This window comes from Diabrotica virgifera, chromosome 3 (assembly GCF_917563875.1).
Source record: "Diabrotica virgifera virgifera chromosome 3, PGI_DIABVI_V3a".
Taxonomy (NCBI): Eukaryota; Metazoa; Arthropoda; class Insecta; order Coleoptera; family Chrysomelidae; genus Diabrotica; species Diabrotica virgifera.
Genome location: NC_065445.1, coordinates 133030019 through 133048959, shown reverse-complemented (window position 1 = coordinate 133048959; position 18941 = coordinate 133030019). Strand labels below are relative to the sequence as shown.

General features: G+C 36.2%; 1 protein-coding gene across 1 annotated transcript in view; it reads right to left on the bottom strand.

Annotated features, from left to right (window-relative positions):
- Positions 1-18941, bottom strand: part of LOC114336387 (RWD domain-containing protein 4) — a 48249-nt gene extending 29308 nt beyond the window's left edge. The window contains exons 1-2 of the mRNA XM_028286746.2: positions 18677-18941; positions 18515-18624 (exon numbers count right to left, since the gene is read on the bottom strand). Coding sequence (XP_028142547.1) covers positions 18515-18624; positions 18677-18781 — 215 coding nt within the window. The 5' untranslated portion in view covers positions 18782-18941. The remainder of the gene's footprint in view (positions 1-18514; positions 18625-18676) is intronic.

Here is an 18941-nt window from a genome sequence, read left to right as displayed (position 1 = left end):
AAAATACAGGTCAGAAGCCGTATCCAGAAAAATACAGGTCAGAAGCCGTATCCAGAAAAATACAGGTCAGAAGCCGTATCCAGAAAACTACAGGTCAGAAGCCGTATCCAGAAAAATAACGGTCAGAAGCCGTAACCAGAAAAATACAGGTCAGAAGCCGTATCCAGAAAAATAACGGTCAGAAGCCGTAACCAGAAAAATACAGGTCAGAAGCCGTATCCAGAAAACTACAGGCCAGAAGCCGTATCCAGAAAAATACAGGTCAGAAGCCGTATCCAGAAAAATACAGGTCAGAAGCCGTAACCAGAAAACTACAGGCCAGAAGCCGTATCCAGAAAACTACAGGCCAGAAGCCGTACCCAGAAGAGTTACTGCAGATCCAGAAAGAAAACTGCAGGTCAGAGGGCATATCCAGGTGCGCATGCAGAGCCAGTCCAGAAACATAAAAAAGAAAAAAAACCGTAAGTTTTTGAACAAATTAACATTTTTCCAACTATTTCGTATCGTATAACGCAATATTCTTTCCAATTTTAAACCGAATTATTCGACCTATACATATTTACAAAAATTTTAGTGCATTCTATACAATAGTTGCCATTCAAATAAATTTAAATATTTACTAACTATTTACTTTTATTTTTGTTAACTATATTTGCCTATATTTATTTATTGATTCTAACTATATTTGCCTTATATATTAACTATACTTTGACTATATAATAATAATAAACGGTTAGCCCTACAAATATTTACTACCTACCTATTTCTTTATGTTACAAGTTGATAAAGAAAAAACATTACATATACCCTAATAATTTCATAATGCTTGGTATTTCATTTACATAATTTTAGATCGCATTATTTTAAATACTCATCGTAATACAGAGGTTGTATTCTTATTATTCTATTTATAACTGTGCAACATAATACTTTGATTGACATTAACCCACATATAACACTGACCTACAGATAAATAAGCAAACCTCAGCAAGGTCTACAGAATTACTATTTACGATTCAGCAAAAGGTGAATCACAGTAAATTGAAAATATAAATAGTTACGAAAAAATACGGTAAAAACATTTATTACTGCATAAAATAGAAAGTAAGTGGATTTAAACATGGAAGCGTTACAGAACAAGCAAGCTGAGCTTGGAGGAGAGATTTCTAAACAGGTGTCGTCTCTTAAGAGAGACCCTGGATCTCGCAAGAATCAACAATACATTAAAGAGCGTCAGGATAGATTAGAGGATTATTGGACAAGGTTTGGGCATAACCACGAGAAATTATTAGATAGCGGAGTAACGAAAGACAAGTACTTCGAAACAAAATACTACGAGCAGGTTTTTAAGACATATATTGAGGGAAAAACCCTATTGGAAGAATATGGAAGAATATTGAAAAGAGGAAAGACAACAAAAGGAAAGGAGATACAAATAAGAAAACAAAAAATCGAGGAATTATTACAAGAATATGAACAGGAGTTGCAGTACGATGAAGAACTGCAAGCAGAATTGAAAGAACACATGGAGAAAATAAACACACTCATCATAGAAGCAACAGTAAATGATGAGCTAGACGTTATAGACAGTGACGAAGTAGAGAGGATAGATCAGCTAAGGAGGAAGGTCAGGGAAACGATAAAGAAAATGCGGCCTGCAATGCAACGACCAGACAGCACACAGAGAAGAGAGGGAGTAACATTACCGCAGGTAAAAATCCCTGTGTATGAAGGAAGATATGAAACGTGGAGAACTTTCCACGATCTGTTTACAAAGGTAATACATGAAAACGAACAGTTGTCGAGAGCAGAGAAGATGCAGTACCTCAAAACACAAGTAAGAGGGGAAGCCCACAGGATGATACAACACTTGCACATAACCGAAGCCAACTACGAAGTGGCATGGAACATGTTAAAGGAAAGATATGAGAATCCGAGGATGATACTGTTTAAACTAATAGACAGGATGTTACTAGCACAGGAAGTAAAGGATTCTTCCGCTAGAGCACTGAAATCACTACATGACACCTTCCATGAGTGCCTGGAAGCCATAGGAGGGTTGGGAACAGACACGGAAGCGTGGAGCCCATTGACAGCGCGAATTAGCATAACAAAATGGGACAATGAGACAAGGAGACTATACGAAAACCACAGCGGAGACAGTAGAGAGATACCGACGTTCAAGTCAACACAAACGTTTCTACAGCGACGATTCCAAACACTGGAACTGCTGGAGTCAGAAAAGAGACAAGAGAAACAAGGAGGAACGGGTAAGAAAACAAGAATGGGTTGCGTGATATGCAACGGAGATCACGGAGTACCATACTGCAGAGAATTTCTGGAACTCAAGGTAAAAGACCGGAACAGGATAATACGAGAAAAAGAATGGTGTGCGAATTGTCTAGCACATAAGAAGGAGAAACAATGCTTTTCACAGGTTAGGTGCAAACACTGTGGCGGAGACCACCACCAAACGTTGCATTATGAAACAGGAAACACAGGCAACAGAAGAAACACAAATGAAACAAGAGGAGAACAAATACAGGAAAGAAATGGAAGAGAATCAAACAGTAGAAGAAACGGGTACCAATCGGACAGGTACAGAGGAGGAAATAATTATTCCAACAACGCCAGAGAACAAAATAACGGAAGACGAGACAATACGCAAGGGAACAATGGGCAAAGAAACAACAACACACAGCAAAGAGGACAGAACTCAGTTAACTGTGCAAGCCATAAGGAAGGTGAAGCATTACTAGCCACAGCAGTGGTACGCGTTAGGGATGCGAATGGAGAACCTCACATAATGAGAGCATTGATCGACCAAGGGTCACAATGTGCATTTATAACGGAACAAGCGGCGACGGCGCTAGGAACAAAAAGGCAGCCAATACAGGCGACCATATCCGGAATAGGCTCGTCAGGGGAAAAGACAGCCAACTGGAGTATGAAACTATTGATCGGAAATCATTACCAAAGTGACTTCGAGATGGAAATAGAGGCACTGGTACTACCGAAAATAACAAGGGATTTACCGGAACAGGACATAGTCCTACAGGATTACAACGAGAAGAATGTGCTACTGGCAGACCCAAGATACTACAGGGTAGGAAAAATAGACTTATTGCTAGGAGTAAAAGAATATAGTTACATATTGACAGAAGGGATGCACAGAAGAAGTAATGGACTACTAAGTCAAAACACCAAACTAGGATGGATAATTTCGGGGATAGCGAAAGAAAGGGAGACTACTAAAGCAGAAGTATGCTGTATGATATCCAGACAAGAAATGGTCATACAAATAAAGAAATTCTGGGAATTAGAAGAAGTGAATCAAGAAACAAGTTTATCAGTAGAAGAGCAAGAATGTGAAGAAATGTATCGTCAGACAGTAAAAAGAAATGAAGAAGGTAGATACGAAGTGAGAATTCCGTTTAAGGAAGACGTCACAAAGTTAGGAGAATCTAAGCAGCAGGCATTCGCCAGATTGATGCAACTTGAAAGGACGTTCACAAAAGACAAACAGTTAGAAACGAATTACAGACAATTCATGGAAGATTATGAAAACCAAGGTCATATGGCAATAGCGGAAGTCCAGGGAGGAGGTTACTACCTACCTCATCATCCAGTGAGAAAGGAGGACAGCACTACAACAAAAATAAGAGCCGTGTTTGATGCATCAAGTAAAAGCTCATCAACAGTAAGCCTAAATGATATTATGCACACGGGGCCAAAATTACAACAGGATTTGACAGATATACTATTGAGATGGAGATCCCATAAGGTAGCATACTCAGCGGATCTGGAGAAAATGTTTAGACAGATCAGAATGGCAGAAGAAGACCAAATGTATCAAAAAATACTCTGGAGAAAGAACACAAAGGATCCAGTGCAAGAATATAAATTGAAGACGGTGACATACGGCACGGCCGCAGCACCATTTTTAGCATTAAGAACAATACAACAGTTACAAGAGGATGAAGGAGGGAATTTCCCTACAGCAGCGAAAATAATAAAAGAAAATATGTATGTAGACGATATATTAGGAGGAGCGGAGACGTTAAAAGAGGCAGAAGCAGCCCAAAAGGAACTAATACAAATTTTTAAGAAAGGTGGATTTACACTTAGAAAATGGTTGAGCAACGAAGAAAAAATAATGGAGAACGTACCGGAAGAAATGAGGAATGTAGACTCAAAAGCATTCAAGCAAGAAGAAATACGAAAGACGTTAGGAATACATTGGTCACCCAAAGAAGATACAATCAGATTCAAGATAGAAATAACGACGACAAAGAAAATAACGAAAAGACACATACTGTCAGAAGTAGCAAAACTATATGACCCATTAGGATGGATAGCACCAGTAGTAATTCAGACGAAAATGTTCATACAAGAACTTTGGGAGCAAAAGACCAGTTGGGACAAAGAATTAACTAGCGCGCAACAAAGCCGGTGGAAAGCATATCAGGCACAATTAATAAATCTTGAGAGAATAACATTATCCAGGTGGAACAATTTAAATAAAACAAACAGAGTAGAACTACATGGATTCGCAGATGCGTCTCTGAAAGGATATGGAGCGGTTATTTATGCTAGGGTATTAGACCCGGAAATTAAAACAAATCTATTGATAGCAAAATCTAAAGTCGCACCATTGAAAGGGAAAACGACATTGCCAAGATTGGAATTGTGTGCCGCGGTACTATTAGCAAATTTAATGAAGAAAACCCTACAAGCATTGAACAGGGAGAACATGGCAATATATGCATGGTCGGACTCAACAATAACCCTGGCTTGGATAAAGGGATCATCAAAAAGATGGAAAATGTTCGTCGCCAACAGAGTAGAGGAGATAAAAGGAGTTATAGCGCCAGAAAATTGGCATAAAGTGGATACGAAAGAAAACCCAGCGGACATCCTCTCACGTGGAAGTACCGCTGCAGAGTTATTAGAAGCAGAGTTATGGTGGAAGGGACCAACTTGGCTAACGAGTAAAAAAGCACTGAGGTTACCGGCAGAGGATATACCTGAAACAAATGAGGAGGAAGTCAAAACGAAAGTAACGACGCACATGGTAACGATAAAGGAAGACATATGCGAGAGATTCTCGAATTTAGAAAAAATGAGAAGAGTGGTATCATATTGTATGAGATTTGCAAACAACTGCAGAAAGAAGGACAAAACTCAAGGACAACTTACAGTCCGAGAATTAGAGGAAACATTGTTAAAAGTGATAAAACTCACACAAATTAACAACTTCAAGCTAGAAATAAATAAACTGGAAAAGAAACAGCAACTAGACAGGAAGAACAAATTAGCATCATTGGTACCGTTCCTGGATAAACAAGGGATTCTAAGAGTCACCGGAAGGCTAAGGCACACGAAGCTACAGTACGCGGAAAAACATCCTATAATTTTACCTAAGGACAGCGCATTAACAAAGTTAATTATATCGGACAGTCATACAAAAAATCTACATAGCGGACTACAACAGACATTACAATACATAAAGAGGAAATATTGGATAATAAACGGAAGAAGAACCGTGAAAAGTCAGTTAACTAAATGTATAAAGTGTAGGAGGTATAAAGGACAAGTACCACAACAGTTAATGGGAGACCTGCCGGAGGACAGAGTGAACCCGAGTCATCCTTTCACGAATACAGGGATAGATTACGCCGGGCCGATAAAAATAAGTACTACGAAAGGCAGAGGACAAAGGAGTTATAAAGGATACATTGCAGTATTTGTGTGTCTGTCAACAAAGGCAGTACATCTTGAGGTAGTAAGTGATATGTCTACAGATGCATTTATTGCGGCGTTCAAAAGATTTACGGCACGCAGAGGACAGTGCGTCAACATTTACAGTGATAACGGAACCACATTCGTAGGAACGGCAAACTTACTAAAAAAAGAAAATCAAAACCTAGAGGACGAGATAAAACAAGGATTAATTGCACTAGGCACCCAGTGGCACGTCATACCTGCATATGCGCCACACTTCGGAGGATTGTGGGAAAGCGCCGTGCGAATAATGAAATATCATCTGAAAAGAATCATAGGGGAAACAGTACTGACATATGAAGAACTGAGTACGGTGCTAACACAAATAGAAGCCTGTATGAATTCGAGACCATTATGTGAATCATCAGAAACCCAGAAGGAAAAATAGCAATCACACCAGCTCACTTCCTTATAGGGAAAGAAATTGTATCACCGAATCGGGAAGAAGAGCTCACGACGTACTTGAAGATGCCAGCAAGGTGGCGAATATTGGAAAAAATAAAAAGGGATTTTTGGAAGATTTGGAGGCAAGAGTACCTGCAACAGTTACAACAAAGGAATAAATGGCATAAAACACACCCAAACATAAAAAAAGAAGAAATAGTCATAATTAAGGAAGAGGATACACCTCCAGGTAGATGGCCACTAGCAAGGGTAATAGAAACACACCCTGGAGCGGAGGGATTAACCAGAGTAGTGTCAGTGAGAAAGGCAAACGGGAAAATAACAAAAAGACCTATACATAAGCTGATAAAATTAGAAGAAGAGAAACAGGAAAAACCAAAGAATTCATCAGGATCAAGATGGAAGAAAATATTAATCGCAATAATGTTTTTAACACTATTGAAACCCATGAATGCAGAACTGTATAAAATATATAATCCGGAACCAGGGTTATTTACTGAAGACCTTGGAGAGGTTTACATAGATCGAGGAACATTCCGAATAAAAGTGCTAATCGAAAAAGGAAGAGTTCAAAAGGAGCATCAACTGATAGGAAGTATGATACAAGGCATACGGGATCTGTGCCAAGAGACAAAAATCGTAAATTGTAAGGAGATAATAGGGAAGTTAGAGGAAGGACAAAGGAAGGCGGAGTCAATAAGTGAAGCGTTGACAGTAGAAATAAAAGGAAGAGAAAAAAGAGGAATATTAGGCACAATATTAACCTCCATATTTGGAGTGAACGACGAAGCCTATAGTGACATTGAGACACTAGACAAAAACCAGAGAGAATTAATAAAGGGGTCACAGCATCAGGCAAAGATAATGTTAGAGACAATAACGTCAATAAACCACACGGAGATGAGGATAAATGAACAGATGAACAAGTTTAACAAAGCACTATTCACAGGCCTACAAGAAATATCAAAAGGACTCAATGAAGTAGAAGACAAAGCATTAAGACTAGAAACCGAATATAGCACGTTACGAATACAAACCATAGCATTACAAGTTACGGAGTTCATAAACGAATATATTCAATTTTACGAGGGAATATTAAACCTGCACTACAACCACGGCCATTTCGTTGATATAATAAAGCCGGGTCAAATAACCAAGTTAATAGAAAGAGCGGGGAAGATACTACCACAAGGAGTGGAAATACGACGACAACCCATTATAGAAACAGAGGTCAGCCATGACGACAAGTATATAAAGGTCATCGGCTACTTCATAGTGACAGGGAGAAATAATTACAGCATGCTCAAGATCACCGCGATACCACTTAAGGTCGAGGGGTCAGTGTTGCATTCGTTTGTCGCCCCAAGAAATCTACTGATTGTAGATTATAACACTCTCCACTACTTCGAATTGACCGCAGAAGATAAAGCAAGATGCTTACAGCTGGCACGGGCACAGATAGCGTGCTCTCCAACGGCCGTAATTAACATGGATACCAAACCAAACTGTATACTGGAAGAAATTTATGAGCGATCTAAGAATAGCACATGTCCAGTGGTTACCCGGGCAATACATCAAGCTCAGTGGAGTAAGATGGGTACACCCAACCTTTGGTTAATAATCACACCGATTCCGATACACCTGTCCATTATCTGTGATGGAAATCGAAACGAAAGAGTTCTGGAGCGAGTCTCATTTCTGAAACTCTCGCCCCGATGCATCGCCCAAACGAAAAACATTACATTACTCCCCACTAGCAGCGGGGTGGAGACAGCGATAACCAGCTACCTGAAGACTCCGATCACTCCTGTAGCGCAGTTGCTGACGATGCCAAGACATCTGTTAAATACGATTCAACCCACACACATTAACACACAAGGCGATGAATTCCGTACTATACTATTGGACGAAGAAAGTCTGGAGCAAGAAGTAGCGCATACGCCCTGGCGAAAGATACATGAGTCACATTGGACTTATTTAACGGCCACCGGGGTCATTACTTCGATTGTGGTGATTGGTCTGCTCATATTGTGGAGATACTGTCCTGGTATACGAAAATGTCGCTCAGGCAAAGCACTTAGGCAGACACCCGACCACGAGGTAACTTCTTTAGCTCGTAACCGGAAAGACGCCTCCCCGTCGACTTCCAAAGCCGACATCCCCCTCAACACTTTTTCATCTAGTAGTCCCAATTTTGATCTAAATATAGAGTCGGACGGTGAAAGCTAAGTTAACAGTTGGAAAAATATTGATTATTCTTAAACTACTTATTAATAAATTATGTATGTTGTCATATTGGAGATATGGTTGTTATATTTTATATTTATGTTATACTTGTAAACCTCGAATACTGATACTTGGGACAGCTTCCGGCGGGCAGTATGTCCAATAATAAATATTCAGAATTCATATTCGATATTGAACAGAATTATTTTATCACCCAGTAGACCGCACGAATTTATTTATTTTATATTCACGCACGTAGATTAATTAGTTTAGATACAAATTGGTCAATTATCAACAATATAATTTGGAAATGTCACGAAACTGCTGACAAAAGTAGAATTATTTACCTTAATTAGATATACAAATCACGGGGGACTAGCGTCACCTATGACCCAATTTAAGCTTCTATAAAACTAGACTCTTGGGCCTAGAAAAGAGAGTTCTCATTCAGTCTTCAGCTAATCGCGTATCAATTATCAGTTACAGTGTTCGGCGGTTCTCCCGGGATTGAAATATATCCTTGTGTTCGTCTATATCAATAAACGTATTTATCGCTACTCACGTCTTTTACATCCTACGTATTTACACAACGTTCATCGCATGGAAATCTCTATAAAAAGCGTCACCAGTCAGTCCAGGGTTGTTAACACATGATTCACACTTAAATTCAAAAGATATAGGTGGATGATGAATATCCAAAGGAAGTAGGACTATCTCTGCTGTTGATATCTTAGCTTGAAACTACATATGATAACTTGAAAGTTGAAACTACATATTCACTATGGCCCATACATTGGACCATGCACTAATAAATTTTACCACCAAGTTCAATGTGTCACGTTCGGGTCAAGTTTATCAATAGGAAATTAAAGACTGTCCATTAATCTAACTTACGTTATTCCACTTCCAATTCCCTCTTCTACACTAATTAAAAAATAATTTATTTACACTGGAAAGAAAGTGTTTAATCACCTACCACTCAATATAAGATCCTCAAGCAATATTTTTGTATTCCGAAGAGCAATCAAGAAGTTTTTATTATCTAAACGTTACTATAGTATCGAGGAATTTTTTGAGTACAGTTGCGCTAATTGATGGCGTTTTTATTTTTTTATTATGGAAGTTTTATAGTTAGTATTTTAATGTATCTTGTACTGTGTTTGTACTATACCACGTTGTGTTTTATAAATTAATGTAAACTCATTTTTAGAAACAATAAATTTTCTCTCTCTCTCTAATCACGTGAGGCTCGAAAGGGGGAGGGGTAAACACGTGAGGGGCTGTAGTAATACATCACGTGTATTTATTTTCTCGGCAAACGCGCGATACTCAACCGAAAAGCGGCGTTACGAGTATTTATTTTTTCGTCATATGCTTACAAAATCGAATTGAACGCGGAATCACCAGGTAGTGAAATGTGATGATCGCGCAATTTTGCAGTCGTCCCTGGTCTATACATTTCGAAGCCTCAATAGCATGATGGCAAGACGTTTGCTCCATTTCTTCTGCATCCTGTACTGCAGAAGGATCGTCAGATACTTTTGGAAAGGACATGCCAGCGGTGTGCATTGTACTTCTGTATTTCCAAGATGCTTATCCAGTTATTGGTGTTAAAGAAAGTCTTGCTAATCCGTTGTCCGAGGATACTACTGTACATTAAATAATGTTCATGTATTAGTACAAAAAAGTTTTTCGCATTTCTTTGATTATTTTTATGTCGGTCAAAATCAACCTTTTTTTTCTGGCAAAATTACTTACTAAAATCACTAGCCAGTTGTGTCCGAGTTTAGCGAACCGACTATACAACAGAAAAAAATTAACTGATGAAATGTACTTGCCACTTATCACATTATAATTCCCATCAATCCTTTTCCAAACATAAAATAATGCTCTGTCGTTCATTCGGTTTAAGTGGTAGTTTTCTATTATAAAATCATAACAGTTTTGGTCTCCGTTACAGAGTTATGTATGGAAAAGTCCGTAAACAATTTCAGTATAAGTAAATTTCGCTGTTTTGTTTTCATTAAGTCTATAGCAGAAAAAATTCTTTCGACATTCTCTGACGAATGTGAAATACAAAGCAGATTAAAACAAAACTTATTAAAGTTTTGAACATTTGTACCTATTCCATCTCCTAATTTTAAATTTTGAACGTCTACCCAAAAGGGTAATTCTTCATCCGAAAAGGATTTAATTTCTTATGTGTTTAGTAGTATTCCCCATTATGTATCTATAGTTTGTAAATAAGTCCTTTAACCAAATTTGGAAATAAAATTGGTATGTGGGATATTGAAGCAATTGATGAGAAATTTTTAATGTTCTTTAATTACGTGGAAATATTAAGAGTTCAGTATAAATAATAAAGTTAAAAAGTATAAAATAAGTTAAATTCGGCTGTTTTAAGATTTTAATATATACACACACCGGCAAAATTAGCCGAACACCTTAAAAATGGGACATGTTTGATGTCTCGAATTTCCTCAACCTGTTGTCCGATTTGAGTGATTCTTTTAGTATGTTATAGCCTTATTATTTAAGAATTACGATGTAATAATATTGTTGCTAGACAGGTAAATGTCATTTTATACCGGGTGTAACAATCATACTGTGTTTTTTTCTTAAAGTTCGGAACACCCTGTGGAATATTCTAGCATATGTAAAATATTAAAATTAAAACTCTAATGTAGACTTATGTGCTTTAACAACTAGCCATGTTTTTTATCAATAAATCCTCATGGTAGGAGAGGAAAGTTTGCTAAATTTGCAGTTACTCGAGCGTGATGGGGATCTATTGGATTGTGAAGAGTGGGTGCTAAAACCAAAAAAAAGTTAAGTTTTCCATAAAGTGTGGGACTCTCCATTTTTTAATTTAATTTTCCATTTCCACCGAAAAAATGTGTCGAATAAAAGTTGCTTATTGTTACGTCAAGGATCCAAATCTGCAATAAAAATTGGGGGCTCCTATTTAAGATTTTAAAGTAAACCCCACCCCACCTCCGTGGGGGTCGTGTTTGGTGCCATTCGGTAGATTTTTGAAAAATATTGAATAGATGTATTTTGCAGTTTTACGATCTGATGTTCATTTCGCGAAATATCGCAGGGTTCGTATTTAAAATTTTTAATTAACCCCTCACCCCTCTCCGTGGGGTGTCACGAGCCCCCACGAAGGTGGGGTGGGGGATTTAATTTAAAATCTTAAATAGGAGCCCCCAATTTTTATTGCAGATTTGGATTCTTTACGTAAAATAAGCAACTTTTATTCGACACATTTTTCGAATTATGGATAGATAGCGCTATAATCAGAGAAAAATGATTGTTTCAAATGGAAAATTAAATTAAAAAATGAAAAGTCCCCCACTTTATGGAAAACTTAACTTAAACTTTTTCTGATTTTAGCACATACTCTCCACTACTAGCACAATCCAATAGGTCCCCATAACGCTCGAGTAACTGCAAATTTAGTATACTTTCCTCCCCTACTATGAGGATTTATTGATGAAAAACAAGGATAGTTGTTAACGCACATAACTTTTTTTGTTATCTCACATAAGTAAATGAATCAAAAAGTAAATGAATCAAAAAGGAAAGAAAGCCTAGGTCTACAATCGAGTATTAATTTTAATATTTTACATATGCTAGAATATTCCACAGGGTGTTCCAAACTTTAAGAAAAAAACACAGTATGATTGGTACACCCGGTATAAAATGATATTTACCTGTCTAGCAACAATATTATTACAACGATATTCTTAAATAATAAGGCGATAACATACTAAAAGAAACACTCAAATCGGACCACTGGTTTATGAAATTCGAGAAACATGTCCCACTTTTTAAGGTGTTCGGCTAATTTTGCCGGTGTGTGTAGGTATCTATTAATTTATTTACATATTTTATTTATGAACGGACAAAGCCCAAATACAATTTATTTATTTATTTATTTATTATTTATTTACGGACCGAAGTCCATTAGTACATGATACAATTAAAATGTCACACAAATTAGAAAAATAAGATCTAGTAGGTACAAAATTGGTAAATACAATAACAAACAATAATAAAGAATAAAATTACTTGCTCTCATTTAACAATTGAGAGCTAGAACATTTTGAAATTGACAAATACAACTTATCCTAGAACAAAGACAATAACAGTAGTTGACAAATCAGTCTTGAAATTAGATTATTAAGTTAAGTATAAATGTAATTGTGTGGAAAACGCAGTAAAGTCGTTCACAAAGAAATCAATTTGCGGAGATAATGTGTTTGCTAATTTAATAGTTTTAGAGAGATAGGAACTTGAACCATAATTCGTGCGGTTAATGACCTCGTGGAAGGTGGTCACAGAACGGGTGGTTCTTGAAGGTACATGTAGACCAATTTTATTTAAAAGTGGGATACAGAATTTATGACCATGAATTAAGTTATATAAGAAGCAAAGATCTTTATGTTGACGACGACTCTGTAATGAGTCAAGTCGAATAATTTGCAGTAAAGACTCATAACTTTGACCAGTGAGATGCATCTTATAAGCATAATAACGTAAGAATTTACGCTGAACTTGTTCGATTTTATTAATATGACAGTTATATTGAGGTGACCAAACACATGATGCATAATCTAAATGTGGTCTAACTAAAGAACAATAAAGAAATTTTAAAGAACGACCAGTCGTAAAGTCATAGCTGCATCTTTTAACAAAGCCAAGCATCTTTAATGACTTAGAAACCATGCTATTAATGTGTAGGTTGAAATTCAAGTTAGTATCAAGAATAACACCCAGATCTATAACTGAGTCAACTAATTGTAACCTAGTGTCCCGTATAAAGTAAGAATTATTCTCAAAGTGTCTTAGTCGAGTAAAAGTTATAGCATGGCATTTGTTTGCATTTAAGTCCATACCATTAAGTGAGCACCATTCCACAAGACCATTAAGATCTGATTGCAAATTGTAGTGATCCAAATCAGAGGTAATTATGTGAAATAATTTAAGGTCATCAGTAGAAGAAATTGAGCAAAATTGAAGCTTTTATTTATGTCATTTATAAATAAATTAAAAAGGATAGGTCCTAAGTGGGAGCCTTGAGGTACACCCGATGTAACTATAATTTCATTAGAGAAATAATTCTTAATACGAACTATCTGCCTTCTATCTAATAGATAATTTCGAATCCAACTAAGCAGAGGATCAGAGAAACCCAACTGTTCGATCTTATGTAACAATAACGTATGGTTGACTCTATCGAATGCCTTGGAAAAATCTGTATAAATCGCATCTACCTGTTGTTTACTTTCCAATGCTTCATTTAAGAAGGAGGTATAATTTAACCATCATTTCAGTTGATCTCCCCATAACAAAACCATACTGTTGTTCAATGATTACATTTTGTATAGTAGGCTTAATTTTGTCACATATTAAACTCTCGAATAGTTTAGGTATAGTATTAAGGATACTAATAGGTCTGTAGCTCTGTACCCTGCTTATATCTCCATTCTTGAATATCGGTGATATAAAACTAACTTTCCAAACGGGAGGGAATTCACTCGTTTGTAATGATTTTTGAAAAATAAAGAATAAGGGACGAGCAAGATTAAAACTACAGTATTTCAGTAACTTGGGTGGGATTCCATCAGGCCCTGGACCCTTATGTATGTTTAGCTGGGATAATTTGGTATATACCTCTGAAATAGATAAGTCACAACCAGTAATGTTGAAACTAGTGTTAGCCCTTGCACTATTTGGAATAGGACATTCGTCCTCACTATATACTGCAGCAAAGTACTGAGCAAACATCTTGGCTATGGTAGGACCATCGGAACTGGTTTGGCCATTATGGTTTAAAGTGTTCGGAATGCTATTATTGTTCCTTTTAGAATTTACGAACCTCCAGAAGCTTTTAATGTTACTAGGAAGTGTATGTTCAACGTTTGCTACAAACTGATTGTATGCTTGACCTGATAAGGACTTGCATATCGACCTCAATCTAGAAAATTCATTATAGTCTTGAGGTAACCTGGTCACTTTAAATTTCTTATGAGCTTTCTTTTTAGCAATGATGCAGTTTCTTAACTCTCGGGTATACCATTTAGGAAAATTGCCGGTATAAAACTTTTTCATTGGTACATAAACATCGATAGCGCCATATAAGACATCATAAAGTATATTGACCATATCATCTAAACTTTTGTCTCTGAAAATTTCATCCCAGTATATTGTGTCTAAGTAATCAGAAATACCTTGAAAATTTGCTGATTTAAAGTCGTAGAAAAAGCCTTCAGCTTTCATTTCATCAGTTAAAACATCTCCGCGGTTTAAATTAAAGCATAAAGGAGGGTGGAAACTATCGGGGTCAACTAATCCCTCATCAGCTTCTGCGACAATGCAATTTTCATCATGAACCAAAACTAGATCAAGTAATGAGTTTACATTATTATAGATGTTATTGCGTTGGAAAAGATTTTGATAGGAACATATATGATTCATAATATTTATAGCATCTTCTTCGATTAAAGGAATGTCTGGAGCAGGAATTGCCGTAGAACAAAAATTATCATGAGACCAAGTACAGTGTAGGTTGAAGTCCCCTGCAATACAGAAATGAGAGGTGGGAAATGTATTTGAAAGATTATCGATACTGTTATTGAAAGAGATATATTTTTCTAAAGCAGACTTAGGAGGAAAATAAAGTGCTCCCACAATAAGCGGACAATTAGTACTGCCAACAGCCACATATATTTGTTCTATACCTGGAAAAGATTCCAGCAGTCTACTAGGGATAGATGAGCGTACTGCAATTAGAACTCCCCCCCCCCCCCTCTGCTCGCAGTACTAGTGAGGTGAGAACGGTCCTTTCTATATATTACATAATCAGTAAGATCAAGTTCTGAGTCAAATATTTGGTCATTTAACCAAGTTTCAGTAAATATAATTATATCATAACAAACACCCTGCGAATTGTTTCTAATAACACGAAGTTTAGTGCGCAATCCACGACAATTTTGATAAAAGATAGAAAAAGGAGACTTATGAAGATGGTTAAAACTTAGTTTTTTGTAACAATTTGAGGTACACCACGAATATACTTAATTATTAAATTTTGTTCGCCCTTGGAAGTCCGGTCTTGTAGTTGCGTCTTCATATTTTTCTCATAAGCTTGCTAAGCATTTATGTTAAGATTTTAAACTTTTAAATTACAGAAGCGGCAGGAGAGGACCAAATAGATGCAGAAATGATAAAATGGATGGGTGAAAAAGGAGAGGACTGGCTATTACAGATATGCAAGGAAGCATGGAGTACAGAGAAAATCCCAGATGACTGGAAGAAGAACATAGTCCTACCGATATACAAAAAAGGACAACATAATGAATGCGAGAATTATAGAGCAATATGCTTGTCATCAGTCGCCTTCAAGGTATACACGAGAATTATAGAGAAGCGTCTAAGATCAGTGATAGAGAAAGAATTGGAAGACGAACAGGCTGCATTCAGATCAAACTGTCAAACAAACGATAACGTCTACATCATAAGAAATATAATACAGAGACAATACCGTAAAGGGAATGAACTATTTCTCATGTTCGTCGATCTGAAGGCGGCATTTGATATGATAAACAGAGAAATATTGTGGAGAATATTGGAAAGCTATAATATACCAAAAAAGATGATAAAAGTCATAAAATCTATATAATATGGAAGTAGAAGGCCAAGTAAAAATAAATGGAGAAAGATCAGGCACTTTTAAATGGGATAAGGGAATTAAACAAGGAGATGGACTAAGCCCCCTCTTGTTTATAATAGTCATGGATACTTTAATCAAAAATACCAAAGATCAAACAAGAAACCTTCAATACATAGTAGGATATAAAAACTTGAATGCAATAAAGATACTAAAACTCCCTTCTATACACTGATGATATAGTTTTAATCACAGACACAGTAGAGAAAATGCAGAAACTAATAGATATTTGGCAAAAAGAGATACATAAATTAAAAATGGAAATGAATCTTAACAAAACAAAACTTATGATAATAAATGAAGATGAGAAAAAAGAAAGGAATACTAATATAATAGTAAGGGAAAAAGTAATAGAACACGTAAGTATCTACTTTTGAATATTTGGGAAAACGGACTTGGCAATAAGTAATAAACTGAAGAAGGCAACTAGCGTGTATTACTCTTTAAATAATACAATTTTTGGAAAGTCAGAAATAGGCAACAAAACTAAACTCAGAGTATACAACAGCATAGTAAATCCGATAATGACATATGGGGCGGAAACATGGATTGTCCAAAAGAAACATGAATCAATGGTAAACGGACCGAGATGAAATACATGAGAAGAATAGCCGGAGTTACGAAGTTTGATAGATTCAGAAATGAAGAAATAAGAAGAGAGCTGGAACAAGAACCGATAATGAGGAAGATTGAAAACAAACAATTAAGCTGGTTTGGACACATACAACGAATGGAGCAAAATAGACTTACAAAGAAGGTACATGAAGCCAAAATGGGAAACAAAAGAAAAAAGGGAAGGCCGAGGAAGACATGGATGGACCAGATCCAGGATATAGGTGAAAGGAGACACATCAGTATGAGGGATATGAAGAACCTGGCCACCAATAGAAGCAATTGGAAGAAGTGGATAAAAGGCGGAACCCGACATCCGACGCCCTGAAGGGCACTAAGGATTATGAGAAAGAAAGAAGAAATTACAGAATAATAAGTCTTACTTAGTTTAATGTTTACTAAAATCTGACTCAGGAATTTGCTGTAAGTTTGGAAAAGGTCAATGTTAAGGTGCTGGTTTGCTAGTCTGGCAGTTCTAGTGAGGAAGTTGTTAAGACCATAGTTAGTATAGTAGATTGGGTAATGGAAACTAACTGTAGCCCTGGGTTTTCGTAGTGGGACATGAATATTAATTTTTTGAAGAAGCTCTGGAGTTCCAATTTTTCCATGTAGGATGTTGTAGAAAGTGATGAGATCCCTTCTCTTATGACGAGCAGTGATTGGTGCCATATTTAGGATATTAAGAATATCTGCATCATTGTAGTTGTCCAAGATATTAAGTCTATACGCAATTTGCTTTAAAAATTTATGTTCAACTAACTTATATGTTATCACTATACATTATATGGGGTCTCGAACCTTAGACCCACAGGTTATTTAGTTTGCTGAGAAAGTAAGTGAGGGTTCTTACTGATTTGGGATTTAGGGAGCCAGAGCCTTGTTGACATTCACTGCATGTGAATATTTTTTGTTTAAATATTGGCTATTAGAGTTCTTTTCATGAGTATTTTTCTGTGCGTCACAAATGATAGAAAATAAGGTAAGTCCGTGATAATACACATTTATGACATTTATTCTAACATGAGATTTTAGTTAAACCTGACAGTTGTCACATTTTATTTGCAATTTGGCATAAAAACAAATCAATTGTGTTTATTGCATTTATAAAATGGTACTTTCTTTGATTTGTATAGTCCTATAAATTGTACAGAATATATTCGTAGATATTATTATATAATTCGTGAATAATTCTTTTTATCAACAACTAGAATAACTAGAATAAATGTTATAAATGTCTGTAATCACAGACATCCCTTTTTTCTGTCACATACAATTTAATGTGTTAGAAAGAAATCGAAAAACTGTGACGCACTGAAAAATGCTCATGAAAAGAACTTTAGCATATTATGGTTGGTTGTATAGGAATTTCCAGTCACTGCCAGTATCATCAAAATTTAACCAACATAGCAAAAATATTACTAAATTTAAGAATAAATACAGTTGGGACTGGGATCAGCAAACTGAGTAAACTTCTTGTGACTTAACACATTACACTTTGGGCCTCATTAGAAACAAAGCTCAAGTGGCCACACAAATTAATAGACCATTGTATCAGGTACACACACAAACACCTTTCGGGCGGTCGTGGCGTTTTTATGGAAATCGGGTCAATATCTTAGAGGCAGTGGCAGACTTGAATGTGTTAACTGTTATCCTGACTAGCATATTATGAGTTATTAAACCAATAGAATTAATTAATTAAAGTCAATGCGATTTTAGCAAAAATACAAAAATTACGATGTTGATACTTACATGTGATTATTGTAAAATGTGTCCATATTCATAACTGGTAACTCATTTGGATACTGCTCAACCCATTTAATTTCCAATACAAAGGATTTATTTGTATCATGCTCACCATACTAAAAATGGTGTAATGGATTATTTGGCTACATATTTTTGTGAAATACTTACTTTATATTGATATGTACACTTATCAATCTGTTTAAACAGATCATCTCCTTCATATATTGATGACAGAGCTTCCCTCTCTTCCTCTTGTAACTCCAATTCGGACATATTTACATAACTAATAGTAATTAAAGGGAATTATAAAATTCTTATTACAAATATATACAAATTCATAATTCCATAAAAAAATTCATCTGAATTATTATTATAATCCAAATGTATCTCTAGGTTAACTGATGTGATGATCTGTCAAAAACAGAATGTTATA